Here is a 19,732-nt window from a genome sequence, read left to right as displayed (position 1 = left end):
ACTATTTACCTTTGCAATAAAACAGTTTTGTGATATACAATCACTGAACTTTATTTGTAATTTTGTATCGCTTTATTTTATGAATAATTTATTAATTTAAACATTTAAAAAACAAAGAAAACATGAAACATAAAAAGACAAAACCACAGGGTTGAACGAACACCTTTCTTGCCACATGTACGAGGTTATGGTTGCTCTGAATTTCAGAGGTGCTAACTCTAACTCTGGAAGCCGGATCCTGATTTTTTTTAACGACTGTGTTACCGTAACGACGGAGGGGACACTTCCATCCATCCATCTGTCCCACTTTGGAGTCAATGAAAAGTTGGATAGAAGGAATAACAATGTGTTTGAATGTAAACACAGTCATCATCATCCAGACTTAAAGCTCAGGCTTCTAGTGGGTTCTGACTCATCAAATCCTTCATTTGTTGGTCTCTCTAGTCGTTTAATCCTTGAAGCTCACACTCCTGAAAAGAGACAGGAGGAAAACGTTTTTGTTCTTGTTTGTTTTTATCCAAAAGCTGTGCTTCCTGTTGTAACAGATACACCTCAGTATTTTCCAACCTGGACCCTATTTCCCCATGGTATTGTGTCAAAAGCCACTTTTCTTTGGGGAATTATCACTCCTTTTTCCCATAACGTCGTTAGTAAAAGCTTGTGATGAAGGTGGTCTCAGAAGAGGAACCAGGAGAGACCACCTCGGTGTGAACGGGGGAACCAGAAGAGACCTCCTCAGTGTAAACTGGTAGAGCCAGGAAGCTGGAACAGAAGGAGCCGTTTTGATGACGCGTTATGTGGGCGACCCGCCAACAGGGGGATTTAAAAAGTTCCAAAAAAGTTTCACGTTACGCACAGCAACTTGCCGAGTCGTGTAAATCTGAACAATGAGTAAACTCAAGTCTCAGTTCACCTACCATTGTTGTTTCGCTACTCTAGGGGGAATTGTTTATACAATGCTTATTTAATACATCAAACTACCGCCAACGCCGCTTTGTTACACGTCACACTCGTTCTGGTTCCTCAACGCCATGATGCTTGTCAGCGGTGTGGCGTTACTTCCTGCGTTACTTCTTCCTGTGATGATGGCGGTAATGCAGTCGGTAATGCAGTTTTTTATTTAATTGGTCCAGTTTTTTATTTAATTGGTCCAGTATTGAATGAGAATTTAGACATAAAAATGCGGGAAAAACGGGGTCCAGGTTGGAAAACTGACCTTAAACATTAAAAACAAACCAGCTTAACGGCGGTATCAAAGCCTTACTTGTCTGCCGACTTGTCAGTGGAGCGGTTCAGAGTTCGGAGGATGGAGCGCTCCGGCGACGTGTGATGGGAATCGCCGGAAACGTTGAGAGACAACGTACTGGCCAGGGACGCGAACGAGACCCCCTGTCGCCGCATCTCCTGAACGGCCCTCTCACTGAGGACGGAGACGATTAGACAATCACAAGATGTACTTTTGTTTGTGCCTACGCTGCGTTGTTACATCCTTGTAACTGCCACATGCATTAAACTGTCCTATTAGAAATTGTTCGGTTTTCAGCCGTAAGAGGACACTTCTCGCTGATTCACAGTTAATGGGATATATTCAGTAACGTCTCTCAACACCCTGATGAGATGCTACTTCAAAAGATCAAATGTTAAAAGGACAGTTTGGATGTTTTGAAGTGGAGTTGTATGAGGTACTTATCCACAGTCAGCAGATGGGAGTTTGGAGACACAGACAGGAGCAGCAGAACGGCAGACGCATATAAAAACATTAATCTATATAACTATAAATGGACAGTATATTTAGAATATTTTTATCGCTTTACCTCGCAGTCACACAGCAGTTTCCGTGAACTGAAGTCGTTATCTGTGCTCTCTTCCGAGCCACCAGACTCTTTTTGACAAAAATAGTAATTTCACAATCGCAGAACGCGGCAGCTGCTGGTCTAACAGCTGATTCAACGACTCAACTGCTCAGCGTGTTCGGGTCATTGTGTGACATTCGTGTTTTAAAAGGTTAGTTTGGGTTTACCAAACACAAACCAGCAGCTCCTGTGTTCTGGGAGGTAAAATTACTGTTTTTGTGTTTTAACCAAGTTTTTACCATCAGCCACTATTGGGATAAGTGCCCCATACACCCCCACTTCAAAACATCTGAAGGATCCCTTCAAGAAACACACTACTACTAATGTAATTCCAAGGCATTATAATATTACATATTGATATAAGTTAAGTCATATCTCAAAGAGAATAAACTAAATAAGCAGAAAACACCCTTTTTGTTGCGATACTGACGGATCTACTTTGTGTCAAACATCCAGATTTGGTTTCACTTCTTTAAAATTATCCCTGTGTCAGGAGTCGGATAAAGTCAACTCACCGTTCAAAGCGCTCGCTCGTCAACTGTCTTTTCAGAACGTCCATCTCCGTCTGCAGCTGGGAGACTTTGCCTCGTAGCTGAGAAACCTCTCTGGCATGTTCTGACCTGAGTGTATTTACACACACATGCAAACAAAAATTAACAATTTGGGGGGAGAGGGGCATTTATTTGAAATGTTATGGCTGGATTTGTTGTTTTTTTACGTTTTGCTGTCGGCCAGGGTCAGCCTATCACGTAGGACCTTCAGCTCCGACTCCCTCTCGCTGGCCGTCAGGTGGGTTTGGAACTCCTTGTGCCGATTGGTGGAGAGGAGCGTCTCCAGGTTACGGACGGTCAACCTCTCGCTGGCCAGTTGTTTCTTGAGTGTCTCGGCCTCTGAACGAACGTCCTCCAGCTCTCCCGTGACCTAGAAAATACATGCAGATGTGAGCAGCTTGCTTGCGTAACCCACAGCTGGACGCCACCTGTTCCACGGCGAGGTTCAGTAGGAAGCAGCGGGGCGGGGCCTCACCCGCTCCAGGTCCATGCTCCTGGACGTCAGCTGACGTGAAGTGAGCTCCTTGCCAGAGTCCAGTTTGACGCACAGCTCCCGGACGGACGCCAGATCGGAGATGAGGGCGGCCTTCTCCTCCTGGGCTTCGTGCAGTTCCTCCTCCAGTCGGGACATCCCGCGCACCAGCGACGACACCTGGGCCTCGTAAGCCTGCTGTGCCTGTGCATGCTGGGGAAAGGTGCGTTGATTCGTCACGATCCAGATTCTGCTTCTATGGCTCTATATGGCCTTTAATGTCTCACCTGCTGGATTTCTCTCCCCTGCTGGCCAACGGTATCACGCAGCCGTCTGCGCTCCGAGTCCGATGAGAGCAGTTCCAGGCGGATGGAGCTATTGAGGCCTTCAGCATGCTGCAGCTTCTGGTCCCGCTCCTCCACCTCAGAGTGGGCCAACCTGAACCGGTCCAGCAGGTCCCTGTTCTCCTGCTCCTGTTGGAGGGAGTTCAACGGTCAGCAGGTGGTCTACAGGATGACAGCATAGACTATAAAAGAGCCTTTAAAACAAAAACAGGAGTGTTGTTTTCCTCTTGCCTTCGTGGACATCAGTTTCTCTATCCGGGACACTTCGGAAATGTAAGAGTGGACCCTCAACTTCAGCTCGTCCTTCTCATGCAGAGCCTCCTCCATCTCCACATGCACGGCCTGCACAGACACAAACAGCAGCTGGTGTTATTTCCACTTTCCATACAAATGTTCCAACTGATCACTGGATTTTTTTTTCAGCCTTTTTCAGACTTTATTTACATTAAAAAAAGACATAAAATCCTGTATATATTTCATATAAGCATTTCAATTTGACTAAAAAACTAAACTAATCTGAAACAGCAAATGTTTAATTTGTATTTGCAATATTAATAGTTAATATAAGAAAAAGATAAACAATGTTGTCAACAACATTGCCACCTCTGACACAGACCTGGTTCTCTCTGGTCATCGTTGCCAGGTCGCTCTGCAGCCTCCGGTTCTCTCTGACTGTGATTTCCTTTTCCCTCCTGAGTCCAGCCAGCTCCTCCTGACAGGCGTCCAGCTGCCTCCTCAGGCTGCAGATCTCCCTCTCGCGGCTGTTCAACGCCCCCTGCAGCTGACTGAGGGGATAACATCGTTAACACATCAGCTAATTGTTTCTTACGAGACACTCGGTTGCAGAACTTTGAGAGCAAAATGCTTACGCCAGTGAGTTGTCCACGTTTGTGACGGTGAGTCTCACATCTTCAAGGGTCTTTTCCTGAATACCAAGTGAAGATGCATCATTAGTGCTCTTTAAGCACAAACATCCATCAATTCAAAGGATAGGTCTTAATACAATACTCACTTGTCCATATATGCACTGAATGTATGAGGTTTGTTGTCACGGCTACCTTTTTACAGAGCTCCTCCTGCAGAAGCACCAGCTTCTCAGTCTTTTGATCCACCTCGTCCTGCAGGGAATCTTTCTCTCGATCCAGAGCAGAGATGGACTTCTGAAGAACAGCCACTTCCTCTTTGTGCTTGGAGCCCCGCTGACTCAGCTCCCCTGTCAGACAAAATCAAAATCAACATCAAAGCAAACAAAACCAAACCAAACAAAAAGAAAACAACAACACAACACAAACTGCTGCAGTCTATCCCAAACCTCGCAAAAAAGAAATCCACAAATGTTCACCTATCGTCTCCTCCAGTGTCTCGATTTGCTGGTGGGCAGCGTGCAGCTCGTTCATCTTCACAGATAGTCTGTGTTGGGTATCAGACAGCGACTGCTCCATCTGATCCTGCAGCAGCCTGCAGGAGCATGACGACGGGTCTGATCATTGTCACTTCAGAATATATATAGTGAACACACCTTTACCTGGATGTACAAACACCCGGTCCCCTTCTTCTAAAGTTCATATTTTACATTTCTTCAACACAAACCTCAGAGCATTAGACTCCGCCCTCTGATGGGACACCTCCTCCGCGTTGTGGACCAGAGCAGCGCACCGAACCTTCAGCTCCTCCTCAGCGGCCTCCCTGTTCTCCTTCAGCAGACACACCTGTGACCTCAGGTCCAACCTCTCCCGCTCCAACTACACGCCGAAAAACACACGACGTGCATTTAGGAGTTAACAGAAGCGTAACATGATGTTCCTAGCAGATTTATAAAAAATATGTCCACCGGGCTTACACTCTTAATGGCATTCTCTAGGTCTAGTATCCTCCTCTCCTCCACCTGTCTGTCTGCCACAGCTGAAGCCTGGGTGACCTGCAAAACGATGATTATTTTCATTATCAATTAATCTCCAAATTATGTTCTCACTTAATTCATTTAGGAAAAATAGTATTTTGTGTTGCTGTGGTTGTATAAAAGTGCTGCGAGGCGGCTCATCCACACAGGTACCCGTGTTAAAGAGTAAATTAGGTGAAAATGTTGTTTCCAAAATGCTGAACGCCAACAAATATGGATTGATGCAGAAATATTTCTTCAATTTAAAAACATGTAAAGTTTGGAAATTATCACATCTAACTTCTTTCAATTCATCTTTTTATTTTTTTATTATTAATTTTCGTGTTCAGGGAGAGAAAATGATAAAAACGACATGAACGAAAACTCACCTTTAACCTCTCCATCAGAGTGTCTCTTTCAGCGCTCATCTGCTGGATTCTGCCTTCGGCTCCATCGATCTCCTCCTTCAGCCTCATGAGGTCAGCCGACGTATCCGAGCTACGAGTCAGCTTCAAGTCCTCTTGAGCCTGAGTGAACAAAAAAGTGAATAAAAACCTTTGGTCCTTGAAATTGTCCAATAAGAAGTTCCCACGTGGTGGACGGAGGTTTCTAAAAACTCACTTGTTTAAACAGCGTCCTGTAGTGATCTCTCTCAGAGCTGAGGACCTTCACATTGTTCTGGATGTCCTCCATGTGGTTCTCGAAGTCCAGCAGAGCCGCCTTCAAATCATCCCTTTCCTTTACCAAACGAAGCAGCTCCGTCTCCGCAACACCTCCCTGAACAGTCGACACCATTATTTACTTTTTGCATCAGTGTTATTAAGGCCATCTGTTAAACGATATAGTATAGTATGCTTTGTTCTTACCCTGGTTACTTTGGACCAAGAGCTCCTGCCCCTGACTGGACTATGACTGGGGCTTAAATCCGGACCACCAGCCCCTCTGGCTCCTTTGTAGTGTCCGGCCTCCTGCCGATAGTAGTCCCTCTCCTCCTCCAGACTCTTGACGAATGCATCCAGCCGTGATGGCGAGTGTTCCCTTCCACAGACGCCATGTTTGGCCCGCATGGTCTCCAACTCCAGGACCAGGACTTTGTCTGGAAAACAGTAACACAAGTCAGTAACACACTTTAAAAGGTTTTTCCTTATTTGATGGAGGGTCCCGGGATACAGGATGTCATACAGATTGTAAAGCCCTCTGCAGCAAATTTGGGATTGATAAAACTAAATTGAATTAATTCGTAACGTTGACCTTCGAAATCTGAAATTCAACATTCAAATGCTTTTTTTTAAACACATCTATTTGTTGTGTTTAAAGCTGAAACTTGTACACAGTTGAAAAGATAAATATCAGACATTAATCTTAACATATTAAGTCGATGAATCACTTTATTCAAAACAATTTTCAGAATGATAAAATAAAACATTCAAAGCTTCATTTGAAAACTTCGATAGAAGCTTCTTATGTAAAAAAAAACCAACTAATTAGCAACACTAATGTCAACGACTTTAAGCTGCCATGACAACAGGCTTCAACAGTTGCTTACCGGCCGCCATCATTTTCTCCATTTTGTCCTGCAGCCTTATTTTCTCGTCCTCCAGGAAGTTCACCAGTCCCTCCAGTTTCTCGTTCTGCTCTTTGAGCTCCACCAGCTGGTCTTGGAGACGGTCCTTCTCAAAGTCCCCTCTAGACTGCTCCTCCTAATTTCCAACAGACTATGTTATTTTATAGCTCATGCAGAAAGACAGATGAACGTCATGAATTAGAAATTGGAAAATGTAAATGTGAGAATATTTCACTGTACTTACCCGTCTGAGTTTTGTGATAACTTCCTCCAAGTCTTCGATTGTTTTCTGTTTCCTTTGAATTTCTTTCTGTTAAGAAAATCAGGTTTACTCTCAATGTACTAATACACACTTTTACTTATAGTATATAGTAAAATGTATTAGTATTGTACAGGCAGAATGAAAATTTAATTAAAATAAGAAATTTTCCTGCTTCCGCGTACTCTTACCTTAGCTTCTTGCAGCTCCATGTCAGCCGTTTCCAACACATGCTCCTTGTCCATCTCCAGCCGCTTGGCAAGGTCGTCCACATGCGTCAGCTCCTCGCACAGCTCCAGGTTCTTTAAAGACAGATTGGCCACTTCGCTGGAGGCGTCCTTCTTCCTCTGCTGTAGCCCCTCCACCTTCTGACCCAGCGTCCTGTTGCTCTCCTGCAGGTACTCGATCTGTGGAGCACAGAGCGGCAGAGAGGCTGGGCTCGAGATCGAGTATACGGTATATGCATCTATCCATTGGGGTAAATGTATTATTAAGACTGCGACGCTTGCCTGGAGGTTAAGATGGTCGATCAGTTTCGCGTTGCTGACGTTCTGAGCCTCGAGAGAAATGACATCGTGAGGTCGTCCTCCGTGAAGAACGTGATTCATGCGCTCGATCTCTTTATCCCTCTCCTCCACCTAAAAGAAGTGTTTCGAAAATAAAGAAACATCTCGTCACCTCTTCAATAACACATAACATGGTATTAAATGCTTCTACTTCATTTACATCTCACCTGCTTGTTTAAATGCTTTATAAACTCTTGAGCATTTTCCAGATCGAGTTTGATCTTTATGATGTCTTCCTGTAGCTCGTGAATTCTACAAATAAAAGATTACAAATCAGTCAGACAGCACAGCAGTGATACAAATGCAAGCATCTAACGATATCCATCCAACTCAATAATAAATGCACCAACAGAAGAAAAAACAAACCTTCCATCTGCCAGCTGCAGCAGGTCAGCTACATACGGATCATCGGGCTGCGACGCAGGATACGCCGACATGGGGGATGAAGGTACGAGCTCATCGATCTGCATCCTCTGTCGTCTGAAAGGGATGCTGCGTTTCTTTCCACCTGGGATGGGAATCCAATTATTCAGCTGCTCTTTAAAAACCTATCAAAGTCACATGGTCTCCCCCCTCCCCCCCCCCTGTGGCATTACCTGGTGTCTGCACCACAGCTTGCATGTTCTTCTCCTGCAGCTGTTGGATGCGCTCAGCTTTCGCCTTGCTGTCTTTCTCCAAGCAGCGCACTTTGTGCACATATTGGTTGTTTAAAAACTTCAGGTCGGACGTGTCATGGTCCAGTTTTCTTATTTGGGTTTTGAGCTCTAAAACAAGACAAGACCCATGTTTCAGATTGTACTGAGGATAGAGAGTTGGGGAACCGGTGATCCCAGCTTACCTCTGCCGACGCGGTCCTTCTCCTCCTTCAGCTTGAGGAGTTCAAGGTGCAGCTCGTTGTTCTCCCTGACCACTCTGGCATTTTCCGCCCGGTACGGCTCCAGAAGAGCGTCAAAGTTTCGAGTCTCTTTCTCAGTTTTCCCCGCCGACAGTTTGGCATTGCGGAGGCTCTCAGTCGTGTGGACGAGGTCACTGTAACACGGAGGAAGCCATGTCAGAAATACTGTAATTGACTGGATGACTTTAAAAGGGATAGTTTGGAGGTTTTGAAGTGGGGTTGTATGAGGTACTTATCCATAGTCAGTGTATTATCACTATATATAGTAATGGACTGCTGTGGACGTAGACACTCCAAAAAAATTATGAGTTTAAATGTAGGCTAGAATTAGAATATTTTCACCACTTTACCCTGCTGTCAGACACACACTTTCCCCCAGGGAACTGAAGGTTTTATCTACACTCTCTTCAAAGCCACCTGACTTCTTTAATAAAACAGTAATTATACCTCGCAGAACACAGGGGGCTGCTGCCGGTCTACCTCTGCCTTAATCTGTCAGTTTGCGTTGTTGTGTGACTTTGGTGTTTTTAAAAAAGGTTAGTTTTGTTTCACCAAAGTCACCCAATAACACACACAACAACAAGAAACAGAACCGATCAAGGCAAATATAGACCCGCAACTTCCATGTTCTGCCAAGGTAAAATTACTGTATCTGTCAAAGGTTGCTTTGAATAGAGGATGGCTGGATATATTGGCTGGTGGAAAGGTAATATTCAAAATATAGCGGATACTTAATATGGATATTCATATGGTTAGGTGTCTCAAATATACTACAGCAGTACATGGCTTTTTTTTTTAAACCGCACTATCCCTTTAATGGATGATGGAGAGCAGGTGCATGAGGATTAAAAAGGGTCTCACCTGAACAGTTTCTCCACCAGCGGCAGGGACTCGATGCCCAGCGTGTGTCGGTATCCCAGCTGGTCCAGACGCTTCCGCAGGTTGACGAACTTCCTCTCGGCGCTGCTGCCGTTCATGACTGCGGCGCTGCAGTCACCACAACACCGGCGTGTTATTATATTAGCTTAGACGAGGCTAATTTCACGTAATTAGCCGAACGGTGGTGCCGGTTACTATGACGCGTTATAGCTTAAGCTAGCTAAACAAAGAACCGTAATATTAGCCCGTGAGCTAGCTACAATTAGTCAAAATTAACCGTTAGGTATCTAATGTTGGCTAATGATACGTAGCTAGCCCATATGCTAATACACCAATGTTAGTATTGTTAGCTGAGCTAGCTTGAGCTATAACAAGTAGACTCGGCTAACGTTGAGCAGCTAGCTAGCTAACGTCAAATCTGGAGGAAGTTTGCCTCAACTTACCGCGGAGGAAGGACACCCCGCTTTTCCCTGACAGCTAGCTTCTACATCGCCGATATAAAAAGTCGTACTTCGGCTAATAGCTTGTGTTAAAATAACAACGTGCGGTATTAGACAGTGGTCTCCGTTAAATGTCGAGTTGACATGGTTCCGCGGGGAAGGAGTTTGAAAAGAGCGCCGTCGACCTCCTGGTTGTGTCCCGTCACCATGGAAGAGAGACAGCGGGGAGAGGGGCTTGTTTTGGGAGCCGGCGTAGTCCGCGCATAAAGGGGGAGGGCGGAGTCAAGTATGGAATGTTGACATGATAGCCAATTTCACGCAATTAACAACTTTGTTGTTTTTATAGCTCATGAAGAAAGACGGATGCACTCCATTAATTAATCAAGCAATGTCCAAACTTATTACAGTTCAAAAATAAATATAAGAAAATTATTCCCACATGGAACAGGGATGACGGGGTCATATTATTATTGTTTGTTTACTTATTTTGATTGTTATTCTTTCTTAATTTCCTGTTTGTTTGTTTTTCACTCGGGTTTATTTACTTTACTTAAATGTTATTTATCTATTAATTTTCAATTCAGACTTAATTTCTAGTTTGGATACTAAAATATCTCAATGTTTATATTTTTTGATCAAATTAAATTAATATGCAATAAACTATAATATATGTCTTATTGGTACATGAGAAAAAAAGAGATCAAATGAGAAAAACATATTTTGGAAGATACTTGTTAAGTAAAGTTTAAAAAAAAAAAGATTTTGGTTGAGTTTAAAAAAACGATCTAATGATCACTAAAACATAAAATAAAATATATATGTGTGATAGAGGATATGAATGATGGAGAAGGGTGAGATTAAATGTATACTTCTTCCCACTCCCTTTCGGACATTTAAAAAAAACTGCTATTCAAATATATCTCTGCTTTCTAGTTGTGTAATATTTTATTTTCTGTATGACCATTTCTGTATTAATTTGACGTTTGAAATAAAAATCTATAATATTAGAGTATAAAATATAAATGGTAAATACAAACATAGGATAACAGACTACACATAATACCAAGGTGGAAGATTTCTGGCTTCATTCATGTTCACTTAAGAATGTCAATGGTAAACTAAAAGTAGTATCCCAATGAAGAAAATATGAGAATATTTCACTGTACTTACCCTTCTGACTTTTTTGATAACATCCTCCAAAGTCTTCAATTGTTTTCCGTTTCCTTTGAATTTCTTTCTGGTGAGATAATCAGGTTTGCTTTCTTTGTACTAATTCACACTTTTACTTATAGAATATATAGTAATATTTATCAATATTTTTATAGGCAGAATGAAAATGAAAGTTGTACTTAGGTGAATAGCTTGCATAAAAAAAAGAAGAAAAGTGCAGTATTACACCCTCTTCTCCATTAAATCTCGAGTTGACATGGTTCCTTGGGGAAGGACAATAAAGTAGATGTAAATATTGGACACAAGGCATTTGATTGGTCGGCGGCAGCAAATTTATTATGTACATTATGGCATAAAGAAATCATAAAAAATTGAACAATCAAGTGTTTAGAGCAGAACGTGCACACTGCAGAACAATCTGCACCTCTGTTCAATGCACAAATCCCTTTCATTGAAATACACACACACACACACAGGAAATGTTTAAAAAAAAAAAAAAACAGTACAGGATAGTTAGTGAGTGGCTATTGTGACAACGTGAGGCAGTAGTGACATCACTACTGGAAAGTGCATAGCAGCTGGGCCTAATGAGACTGGGCGATGCTGGAGAAGTACTCCAGCATGTCCTGGATGGTGAACTCCATGGTGATCCCGGATCCCGGGTAGCATCGGCCGATCAGGTCCTCGAAGTGCTTGTACTGACGGATGAACTCGTCCTGCATAGAGTGCCACACCACCTGGTGGAGGAGACCAGCAAGTGCATCAGAGAGGAGAGGGGATGATGGGACATGGATCGGGTCTGGGGCCCCCGGGGAGGACAAGACATGTAAGAGGGCCCCCCATCTTTATTTACAGAGGAAGAAGATCCTCACAGAGACTACTTTTAGTCATTTAGCGTCTCGTCATAGTTTTCACATCAATTTCTAGACGATTAAAGGTTTTTATGTCGTCATTTTTTGTCTCTCGGTAGCATTTTATAAAGTCGAGCCCCCCCCCCACCCCCCACGACTCTGTGACCACTAATCTTTTATCCACGACAACACCTTTACATTTCTCACCTGCAGCAGACTCTCTTCTTCACACAGATGCTTGTCCACCTTCTTGTAAAGGTTGTCGAGCCCCTTCTTCACCTCTTTGCCAGGATACTCCTTGATGACTTTACGCAGCTCCTGCTTGTTGAAGGCCAGCTGGTAGCTCACCTCCTCCTCGCGGACGCCCTGAGCCACGCGGGCCTCGACTCCTTCAAAGAAATGCTGCGGGCGAAAGGAGAGGAGGACGGTTTACATTTGACTCCCTGAATACAGACACTCACACTGCTTTTCCAACTCCAAAATGAACTCCTTACATTAAGTTTCTCGAGAGGCTGGCCCAGAGAGTTGATGACGTAGGACTGCAGGTGGTCCGTGTATTTGTGCTTGGCCTCTCGCCGCTCGGCGTCCAGGCAGGAGATCTTCAGACGTGACAGCGTGGAGAAGATGTGGTGGAAATTCTCCATCATCACAACGTCCCGTGGTGTCTTCTGGCTTTCGTTGGCCACCTTCTCCACTGCAAAGACGGACGAGAAGATGTAAACATTTTGTTTCCACGTAAACCGGCAGCCTATCCGGAAAACCGGAGAGCGCTCGCGGCCTCACCGTTCATGAAGACAGCCCTGATGAGTTTGACGTAAGCTTTGTCCAGATTGCCTCGGCGTTCCGCGTTACGGAAGATGGTCTCGGCCAGCTCGGCAAACTCCTCGAACCCGGTGACGAACGGCAGGATGCCAACTTTGCTCTTCTTGGAGATCTTCACTTCTTCCATCTGTCTGATCTGAGCCGACTGTGAGGAAAAAGACGCATTGTGATAAATGTGCAGCTTAATGTGTGTAAGACCTTAAAGGGACAGTTCATATATATATATTTTAGACTCTTACCTGTGGGGATATTTATCAATCTAGATTGTTTTGTGTTGGTGATGTCTGCATCCCCCCCCCCCCAATTTAATTCAACTGGAAGGTGACATTACTTTTGGGGGTTTTCTCCAACATTAACACCAAAACAATCTTTTTTTTTTTTCTCTAACTTTTTTTAACGTAATATTTGTGTTTTTAGATTTTCTTTTAAATAATTCTGTTATTATTATGTGATATATGTTGGTCTGTCAAGGGGCTGTACGGTGGTGTAGTGGGTAGCACTGTCGCCTCACAGCGAGAGGGTCCCGGGTTCGATTCCTGGGTCGGGTTCAGGTTCCTTCTGTGTGGAGTTTGCATGTTCTCCCTGTGTTAGTGTGGGTTCTCTCCGGGTTCTCCGGCTTCCTCCCACAGTCCAAAGACATGCAGGATGGGGATAGATTCATTGGTGACTATAAATTGCCCGTAGGTATGAATGCGAGCGACCCTGAATACAGGATAAGCGGTAGGTCTGTCATGTTGTGTGAAGCTACTGTAATAAAGTATCTCTCTCTTTCTATCAATCAAGACTGATACATTTACTACAGGTAAGAGGAAGAATATGTTTTCCGGGGTGTACAGTCCCTTAGAATGTTTCCTCACCACTTGGACTCTACTCACAATGCATTTGTCAAAGTTCCTCTTGACGGTGACTAGCACGTTTCCCAGCGTCGTGCTGAGGTAGGAGGCCGGGTCCACGTTCTCGGCCGTCCACACGTGGTGACTCATCTTCACCAGCATGTAGAGGGAGTTGAAGCTGTCGATCTTGTCGCCCAGAGCGATGAGACTGTTGAGCTCCGTCTCGATGCTCTGGAAGATCTTGTTCATCATCAGCCGCACGACGTCCTTCCTTGAGTCACAGGAGAGAGAAGTGAAATGAGGAGAGAGAAAAAGAAGTTAAAGCAGGAAAAGGAAGCGATCAGAGGGGAACATAAATGGTTTAATGTTTGCAACTCACTCTGATGACAGAGAGTGTCTGTGTTCAGCCTGGGGAGGCAGTCTGGACATCATGCCTCCATCTGTCTCCTCTGTTTCAGGCTGACGAGTAAAGAGACACAGAAACATGATGTTTCTATACGACACTGCAGACTACACACCAGCAGAGTCGCGGCTATTCTTGGACTTATGATTTGCAGATTTACCTGAGCGAGAGGGGGCGTGACGGTCGGGTGCTGCTGCAGCTTGAAGAACTTGCTGATGAAGTCTTGTTCTGCGAGACACAGAGGCTCCAGCTCACTGAGGACCTGCTCAAATATCTGCAAAAAAAAGAAAGAAGAAGAAACAGCCTCCATTTAAAGTGTCAGTCCGTAACATTTTCTTTTCGTTGATTGTCTTTCAAGTTCCTATCTGTCAACGAGTGAGTTAAAACAATGGTGATTGATCACATGACCCACTAATGAAAGTACTTGCTGCTTTGCCCAGAAATAGGATCTCTGTGTCTGTGGCGACATTCCTGCCAACACTAAGCCAGGTACATTTCAGTACTGCTGACTCACAATGGAGGACCGACAGGCAGAGAAAGAAGAACGTTCAACTTCCAGTCTCACGAAAAAGAAACAACAAACTAATGGAAGTGAAGAAGGAAAGTCATTAAGAAGCAAAGTGACCGCCAACGAGGGAAAACGACGGACCTCCTTTCAGTGTGGAGCATTTAAAGGCATCACACAGATAAGAGACAGTCGACACGTTCGGTGAGGGAATTGAGGTCCCAGAAGCTCGCCTGCAGTTCCATCTACCGCCAAAGAGGCCGCTAGAAGCAACGCATCTCAAATCTTACTGGAGAACAACCTCGACACAGTTTAAATACGCATTTATAAACAATCGTTGCGAGTCTGTCACCTTGTCAAACTTGGTCCTGTCGGCCACGTCCAGGTCGGAGGCGGACATGTTGCCCATGTCGAGCAGCGAGGAGGACTGGGAGCGCCGGCTGTTGGAGCCCTGCACGGTCAGCTTGTTCAGGCTCGAGGTGGAGCCCGTCAGCTTCCCAGAGCTGCCGTGGAGGCCTAAGTGATACAGCGGTTCCATGTCACGTGATGCAGAGAGAGGCGAGTCAACCAGCAGACTTACAGGAGTTTGATTATGACATCACACATCAAATCACATAGATACCAAAGGTTAACATTTATTTTTTTAGGCATTTCTCAAATAATCAGAATATGTGATGATGCATTCTGCTGCACTGTGAGGATTAAGCACAATTAAGCACAAACCAACCAGCTACATGGAGAGGTAACGGTTGGTTGGCAGGACTTAAAAGTGGTCTGCATCTGGGGGGGGACTTTGAGCAGAGGATTCCTTTTTAGTGCAGCTACGTAAGGCAGAGTGGTGAGAAAGCAGTAACAGTAAGAATAGCTTCCGCCCAAAACGGTCATACTTACTTTCCGTTTCCTGTTTGAGTGCACTCTCTTTCCGCGGAAGCGTGGCTGCAGCCAGTTAGAAAGGCAGGCATCAGAGACAGAGACAGGTTAGGCTCAACAACATGCAGCATGGGGAGGCGTGAGGCTCGATGTTAAGCTGTTAACGAGTGTTACGTCTATATACGCCGACGTGCACTGCAGCAGCGGCGGCTTGCTTAGCTGTGGGCTTGTCTCGCTCGGGACAAAAACACTTTGTGTATGTGTGGGTTTGTTTTCAGCAGAAAAAAAGCTGATACAGAACACAGGAAGCAGAGATGTATAATTCTGACATAAAAACCAAAGCTCAACCAAGATTGTTCAGATTGCTAAAATATTCAAAAGAGTAGAGGATTCAGGACATGCTGTACATTGACTTATACATGAATATTCAATCAGCTTCTGTGTGACGGTACAATGCATAATAATCTAGACACGCAGTTAAATTCTCATTCTGGTCGAGTGAACTCCCTCCTACAAATAAGACACAATAAAAAGCCATCTCGTCTCCAACAGGCCCGGTGAACCGCAGCTCTTACCGAACTTGCCCTTGGCTTCCTTGGTGGTACCCGCCATCTTTATCTTGGCAATCTCAAAGAAGTCTTTGATTTCTCGTTCGTATAATCTGCTCATGTAGTCGACGTAGGTCTGGAAGAAAAGGGAGTGATTACTTTTTGTTTTGGATGGCAAACATCGCATCTTGAGTACCTCGGTGTTAAAGGATTACATTTTATTGCACGACAAAGTTATTAATTGAGTGACAACGATTGACAAAAACCCTTTGAATCTTGAATGAATCTTCAATATATGTGTTTTCCTGTAAATTTACAATCTTTTTTTTGTTTATTTTGAACCTACGACGGCTCTAATTCACTGTCGTATCGAGCTATTTCGACTATTCCTGTAAATGCGTGACGGCACTGACCCGTGATAGACCCTCGTACTTCTCCCTGTGGGTGTTCTTCAGCCACTCCATGAGTTTGGCGTAGCGCAGCAGGTCCCGGTGGAGCGGGCTGTGTTTGGGCAGGCTCAGCTCGGCCGTGTGCTGCGACAGGGTGGAGCTCTGGTCGTGGCCCTGGATCACAGCGTGATGGGGGGGGGGAAGTAGCAGCACGTCCAATAAAAAGAGTTAGTATTGACAAAACCCTGATGTGAAAGTGCCATTCCTTCTCTCTGTATACACGCCAACACGCTCAACACATGAGGGATTATTAATCTGTTACCTCAAAATGCCACAAAACCAGATGCTTTTCGAGGTAAACCAACACATTGTTCTTACTGCCACACTGACGTTCTGCTCACTTCCTCCTCAGTATTATGTTGTTCATGCACGCAGAGCAGACAGGCACAGGAAAAACTCTTGTAATCACATGACACCGTTTTGCAACAAAAGCCAAGTTTAGCAACCGAACACAAAAGAAGAGCCGTCAGCTGAGTGCAGACCGTCGATGGAGGAGGAGAGAGATGAGGCGCTGGGATCGCATGAGACGTGTTAAATAGTTAAGGAATACATCCCATGCAGTAAATGATGTGTTAGGCCTCCGGGGTAATGACTTGTGTGAGATGCGATGATGTCATCAAACTCTAGCAAAGAGGTGGGGGAAAGTGGGGGTTGCTGTGAGGGTACTCACTGGAAGCGACAGACAGGAGGACCTATAGAACTGAGGGATGGTCATTTTGAAGTGACTGAAGTGGTTGAACTGACACAGAGACAGAGAGCAGAGTGGGATGATTCAAAGGGGAGCAACGTGGAGAGTCATAATAGGAGAAGGGAACGACACAAGGAAGCCCCGGGAAGAAGAGCGAGAGAGAGTCACAGCTAAACAGGAACAGGAAGTCCACGAGGGAGAAAGGCAGGAAAAGAACAGGAGAGAACGCCCGGATGCTCAACAGGAAAGAAATGAAAGGAAAAACCCTGCTCCCTCTACTTTGGCAGAGTCCTTATTATGTACTTCTATTAACGTTTTAGCAATTAGGCTCATTAAGAAAGAAAAGCGGCTAACTTACCATATATATCTGCATATTACCTAATTTTAAAAAGTGCAAATAGCACATGAGCACAGAGATGATATTCGAGTAGGTGCTTTGAGAATTAAAGTTTGTTTTTTTTGCCTTATTTGTGAAATCGGTCGTTAAAAAGCCGTGCAAACCTTTTGCTCCAGAGTCTTCACCAGCTGACACAAATGAAGCATTTCCACCAAAAATCATAAAAGCTTTACAACGTGAAATGTACAAGTAAAAAGGTTAAAAATGTCTCTTGTGGCGGCTACAGCGTGGCCCGTTACCTGGTGAACGAACACGTTGTTGAGGTGGTTGGTGAGGCGGCGAGCGAAGGTGTCCCTCAGCTCGGCGAACAGGAGCTGCTGCTGCGTCACGGCCGTCAGCTTGTCGTGGCCTACGGAAGGAAAAACACGTCCTATATTCAAGTAGAAGTACAGATACTTGTGTTCAGAAACACTCTGGTGGAAGTAGAAGTACTGATTCAACTTCTTTACTCAAGTAAAAGGTGTAAAAGTACAGGTTATGCACTGAAAGTACAAAGTAAAAGGTATCCCTATTATACCCCTAGGACATTTCTCCGGGTTGTGTTTCAACAAGACGAACTGAATCGTCATATTAATAAGAAAAATAATGATGGATAATTCCCTTCAAATGCATTAAAACTAAAGTAACAACCTTGCTTTGAAAATGTGAGGAGTAGAAAGTACAGATATTTAGTTTTAAAATGTAGGGAGGAAAAGTAAACAGCTGAAAAATAAATACTCAAGTAAAGTACAGATAACAGAAAATTCTACTTAAGTACAGTAACAAAGTATTTGTACTTCATTATGAAGTATTTGAACTTCCCACCTCGGCGTACACATCAGTCAGCACCAAATATATTAACTTTGTGGAGTGCGTGTGTGTGTGTGTGTGTGTGTGTGTGTGTGTGTGTGTGTGTGTGTGTGTGTGTGTGTGTGTGTGTGTGTGTAAACTAACCGGGTCGCAGGGCCACGTTCATGCACTGCAGCAGAGCCTCAGAGGCGTTGATGCAGGCCTCGATGCCTTTAGGGGAGGTCAGGTCTCCCTCCTGCAGAGCTCTGATGTGTCCCTTAGACAGGTCCATGTAGTTCTACACAAGCAAAGATCTTTGGTATTATTTGTTTGCTGTATTTCTGCATAATTGGCAAAATCCAACGTCTTTTTTCTACATGGAAAAACAAAATATGATGCGTGTTTACATCAGCAGGAACCAACCGGTTTCAACCAATGATATCACGACATCCGTCCATCAATAAATCTGCAACTTTTAGCGGCAGAGAGCTGAAGACCATGATGAGCTGATGTTTTCAACCACCATGGCTTTAGAGGGATAGTTGTGATGTTTTCAAGTGTTTCTCTATAATCTGTGTGTGTAGATGGACTTTGGAGAGACAGACAGGAGGTCCAGCACGGCAGAAAAGCAATGTACGGCTGGGGACGTATTTAAGACACCTAAATAAAATCTGTTAAGTTGTTATCTACGCTCTCTTCAAAAGCCACCAGACTTTGGCTTTGGTGAGTCCAAACTAACTATTTTAAAAACACAAACAAAGTAACCAATCAAGTAGATCAGGAGACCAGCAATGTCTTCACTCTTGCAAGGTAAAATTGCTGTTTTTGTCCAAGGAGTCTGGTTGTTTTGAAAAAAAAAAGAAGCAGCGACCCGTAACAGGATAAGCAGTGATGGATAACGGATAGATGGACGGATGTAACAATCAAAAGTGCACCTCACCACTACGAACTGGATCTCATCCAGCAGTTTGACGTTGTTGGTGTTGCTGATCTGGATGAGGCGGTTGCTCTGCGAGATCTGGTCCATCTGCTCCTTGACGCTCTGCAGCATCTCCTCGTAGCTGCTCAGCTTTCCCTCGATGGTGTCCACCTCGCCCAGCGCCTCGTCCAGCAGCTGCATCAGGATGTTCACCTGCTTCTCCGACGCCATGATGGACTGGATGTTGGCCTTAAAGCGGGGAGAAACGACAAAGCATGTTATTATTTCTATCCTGGTTTTTTTGTGTTTTTTTTAGCAGTGGCGGCGATTTCGCTCACCCCGTCCAGGACCTGCAGCTCCCTGGAGAGCTGCTCGGCGAACGCCTCGGCGTTGGAGACCGCGTACTCGCACATCTCCATCATGCCCTCGATGTCCTGCTCCTCGCGGGTGCTCAGCTCCTGGTAGTCGTCCAGAGTGTCCTCGTCGCCCCCGGCAACACTCTGACTCTCGCCGCTAGGCACAGACTCTAAATCCCACGAGGAGAGGCGGGAATGTGCGCAGGAGACAGGAGCAAAAGTGAAATTCTGGTATCTTACAAACACGTCAAAGTTTAACACACCTCTTGTAAAGAATGACGACAAACAAAAATGCATTTGGTGATGGGGAATGGCGTTTTCAGAAAACACATTTTAAATAAATATGCCAATTTACCAGCAGCTATTTGTTCTAGCTGATAAAAGAAATTACGATACAACAACTTAACAACTTTGTAACGACTACACGTTTCTGTCAAATACAGACTGCATT

The 19,732-nt window shown here is 44.5% G+C and overlaps 2 protein-coding genes across 6 annotated transcripts in view; both read right to left on the bottom strand.

Moving 5' to 3' along the window:
• Window positions 1-67: 67 nt before the first annotated feature.
• Window positions 68-11,188, bottom strand: cep135 (centrosomal protein 135). 2 transcript variants are annotated; one of them, XM_084012165.1, is made up of 27 exons: window positions 11,052-11,188; window positions 10,873-10,939; window positions 9,245-9,370; window positions 8,327-8,517; window positions 8,085-8,252; window positions 7,855-7,996; window positions 7,656-7,740; window positions 7,432-7,560; window positions 7,114-7,329; window positions 6,908-6,973; window positions 6,646-6,799; window positions 5,966-6,195; window positions 5,721-5,876; window positions 5,489-5,626; window positions 5,061-5,138; window positions 4,811-4,962; window positions 4,563-4,678; window positions 4,279-4,433; window positions 4,090-4,145; window positions 3,837-4,005; window positions 3,452-3,562; window positions 3,164-3,349; window positions 2,880-3,089; window positions 2,572-2,774; window positions 2,369-2,473; window positions 1,265-1,420; window positions 68-470 (listed from the first exon to the last, which is right to left on the bottom strand). In XM_084012165.1, the coding sequence occupies exons 2-27, from the start codon at window positions 10,893-10,895 to the stop codon at window positions 449-451; spliced, it is 3,543 nt and encodes a 1,180-aa protein (XP_083868291.1). In that variant the 5' UTR covers window positions 10,896-10,939; window positions 11,052-11,188; the 3' UTR covers window positions 68-448. The 2 variants fall into 2 exon arrangements, with proteins under 2 accessions (XP_083868291.1, XP_083868292.1); XM_084012166.1 differs by lacking the exons at window positions 10,873-10,939; window positions 11,052-11,188 and adding an exon at window positions 9,706-9,901 and having other exon boundaries at window positions 71-470.
• Window positions 11,168-19,732, bottom strand: part of exoc1 (exocyst complex component 1) — an 11,318-nt gene continuing 2,753 nt past the window's right edge. For 2 of the 4 annotated variants that reach the window (XM_084012167.1, XM_084012168.1), the window contains 15 exons: window positions 19,264-19,451; window positions 18,947-19,174; window positions 18,172-18,304; window positions 17,478-17,587; window positions 16,118-16,267; window positions 15,732-15,840; window positions 15,178-15,222; window positions 14,639-14,802; window positions 13,942-14,055; window positions 13,758-13,837; window positions 13,421-13,649; window positions 12,507-12,690; window positions 12,218-12,417; window positions 11,931-12,125; window positions 11,168-11,609 (listed from right to left, as the gene is read on the bottom strand). In XM_084012167.1, the coding sequence (XP_083868293.1) occupies window positions 11,457-11,609; window positions 11,931-12,125; window positions 12,218-12,417; window positions 12,507-12,690; window positions 13,421-13,649; window positions 13,758-13,837; window positions 13,942-14,055; window positions 14,639-14,802; window positions 15,178-15,222; window positions 15,732-15,840; window positions 16,118-16,267; window positions 17,478-17,587; window positions 18,172-18,304; window positions 18,947-19,174; window positions 19,264-19,451 (2,282 nt within the window). In that variant the 3' untranslated portion in view covers window positions 11,168-11,456. The remainder of the gene's footprint in view (window positions 11,610-11,930; window positions 12,126-12,217; window positions 12,418-12,506; window positions 12,691-13,420; window positions 13,650-13,757; window positions 13,838-13,941; window positions 14,056-14,638; window positions 14,803-15,177; window positions 15,223-15,731; window positions 15,841-16,117; window positions 16,268-17,477; window positions 17,588-18,171; window positions 18,305-18,946; window positions 19,175-19,263; window positions 19,452-19,732) is intronic. The other 2 variants (XM_084012169.1, XM_084012170.1) reach the window with 1 other exon arrangement.

The sequence above is a fragment of the Eutrigla gurnardus genome (genome assembly GCF_963514095.1).
Source record: "Eutrigla gurnardus genome assembly, chromosome: 6".
In the NCBI taxonomy this organism is placed as follows: Eukaryota; Metazoa; Chordata; class Actinopteri; order Perciformes; family Triglidae; genus Eutrigla; species Eutrigla gurnardus.
Note: the sequence above shows the minus strand (reverse complement) of the source record. Positions and strands in the feature narration are given on the sequence as shown.

What these genes read in the sequence shown, in the direction of transcription:
- cep135 (XM_084012165.1), bottom strand. Translation starts at nt 10,895, where the DNA reads ATGTTATCAAAAAAGTCAGAAGG. An exon ending in TTATCAAAAAAGTCAGAAGG is followed by an intron (nt 9,371 to 10,872) that starts GTAAGTACAGTG and finishes TGGTGACTGCAG; the next exon opens with CGCCGCAGTCATGAACGGCA. An exon ending in CTGGTGGAGAAACTGTTCAG is followed by an intron (nt 8,518 to 9,244) that starts GTGAGACCCTTT and finishes TCCGTGTTACAG; the next exon opens with TGACCTCGTCCACACGACTG.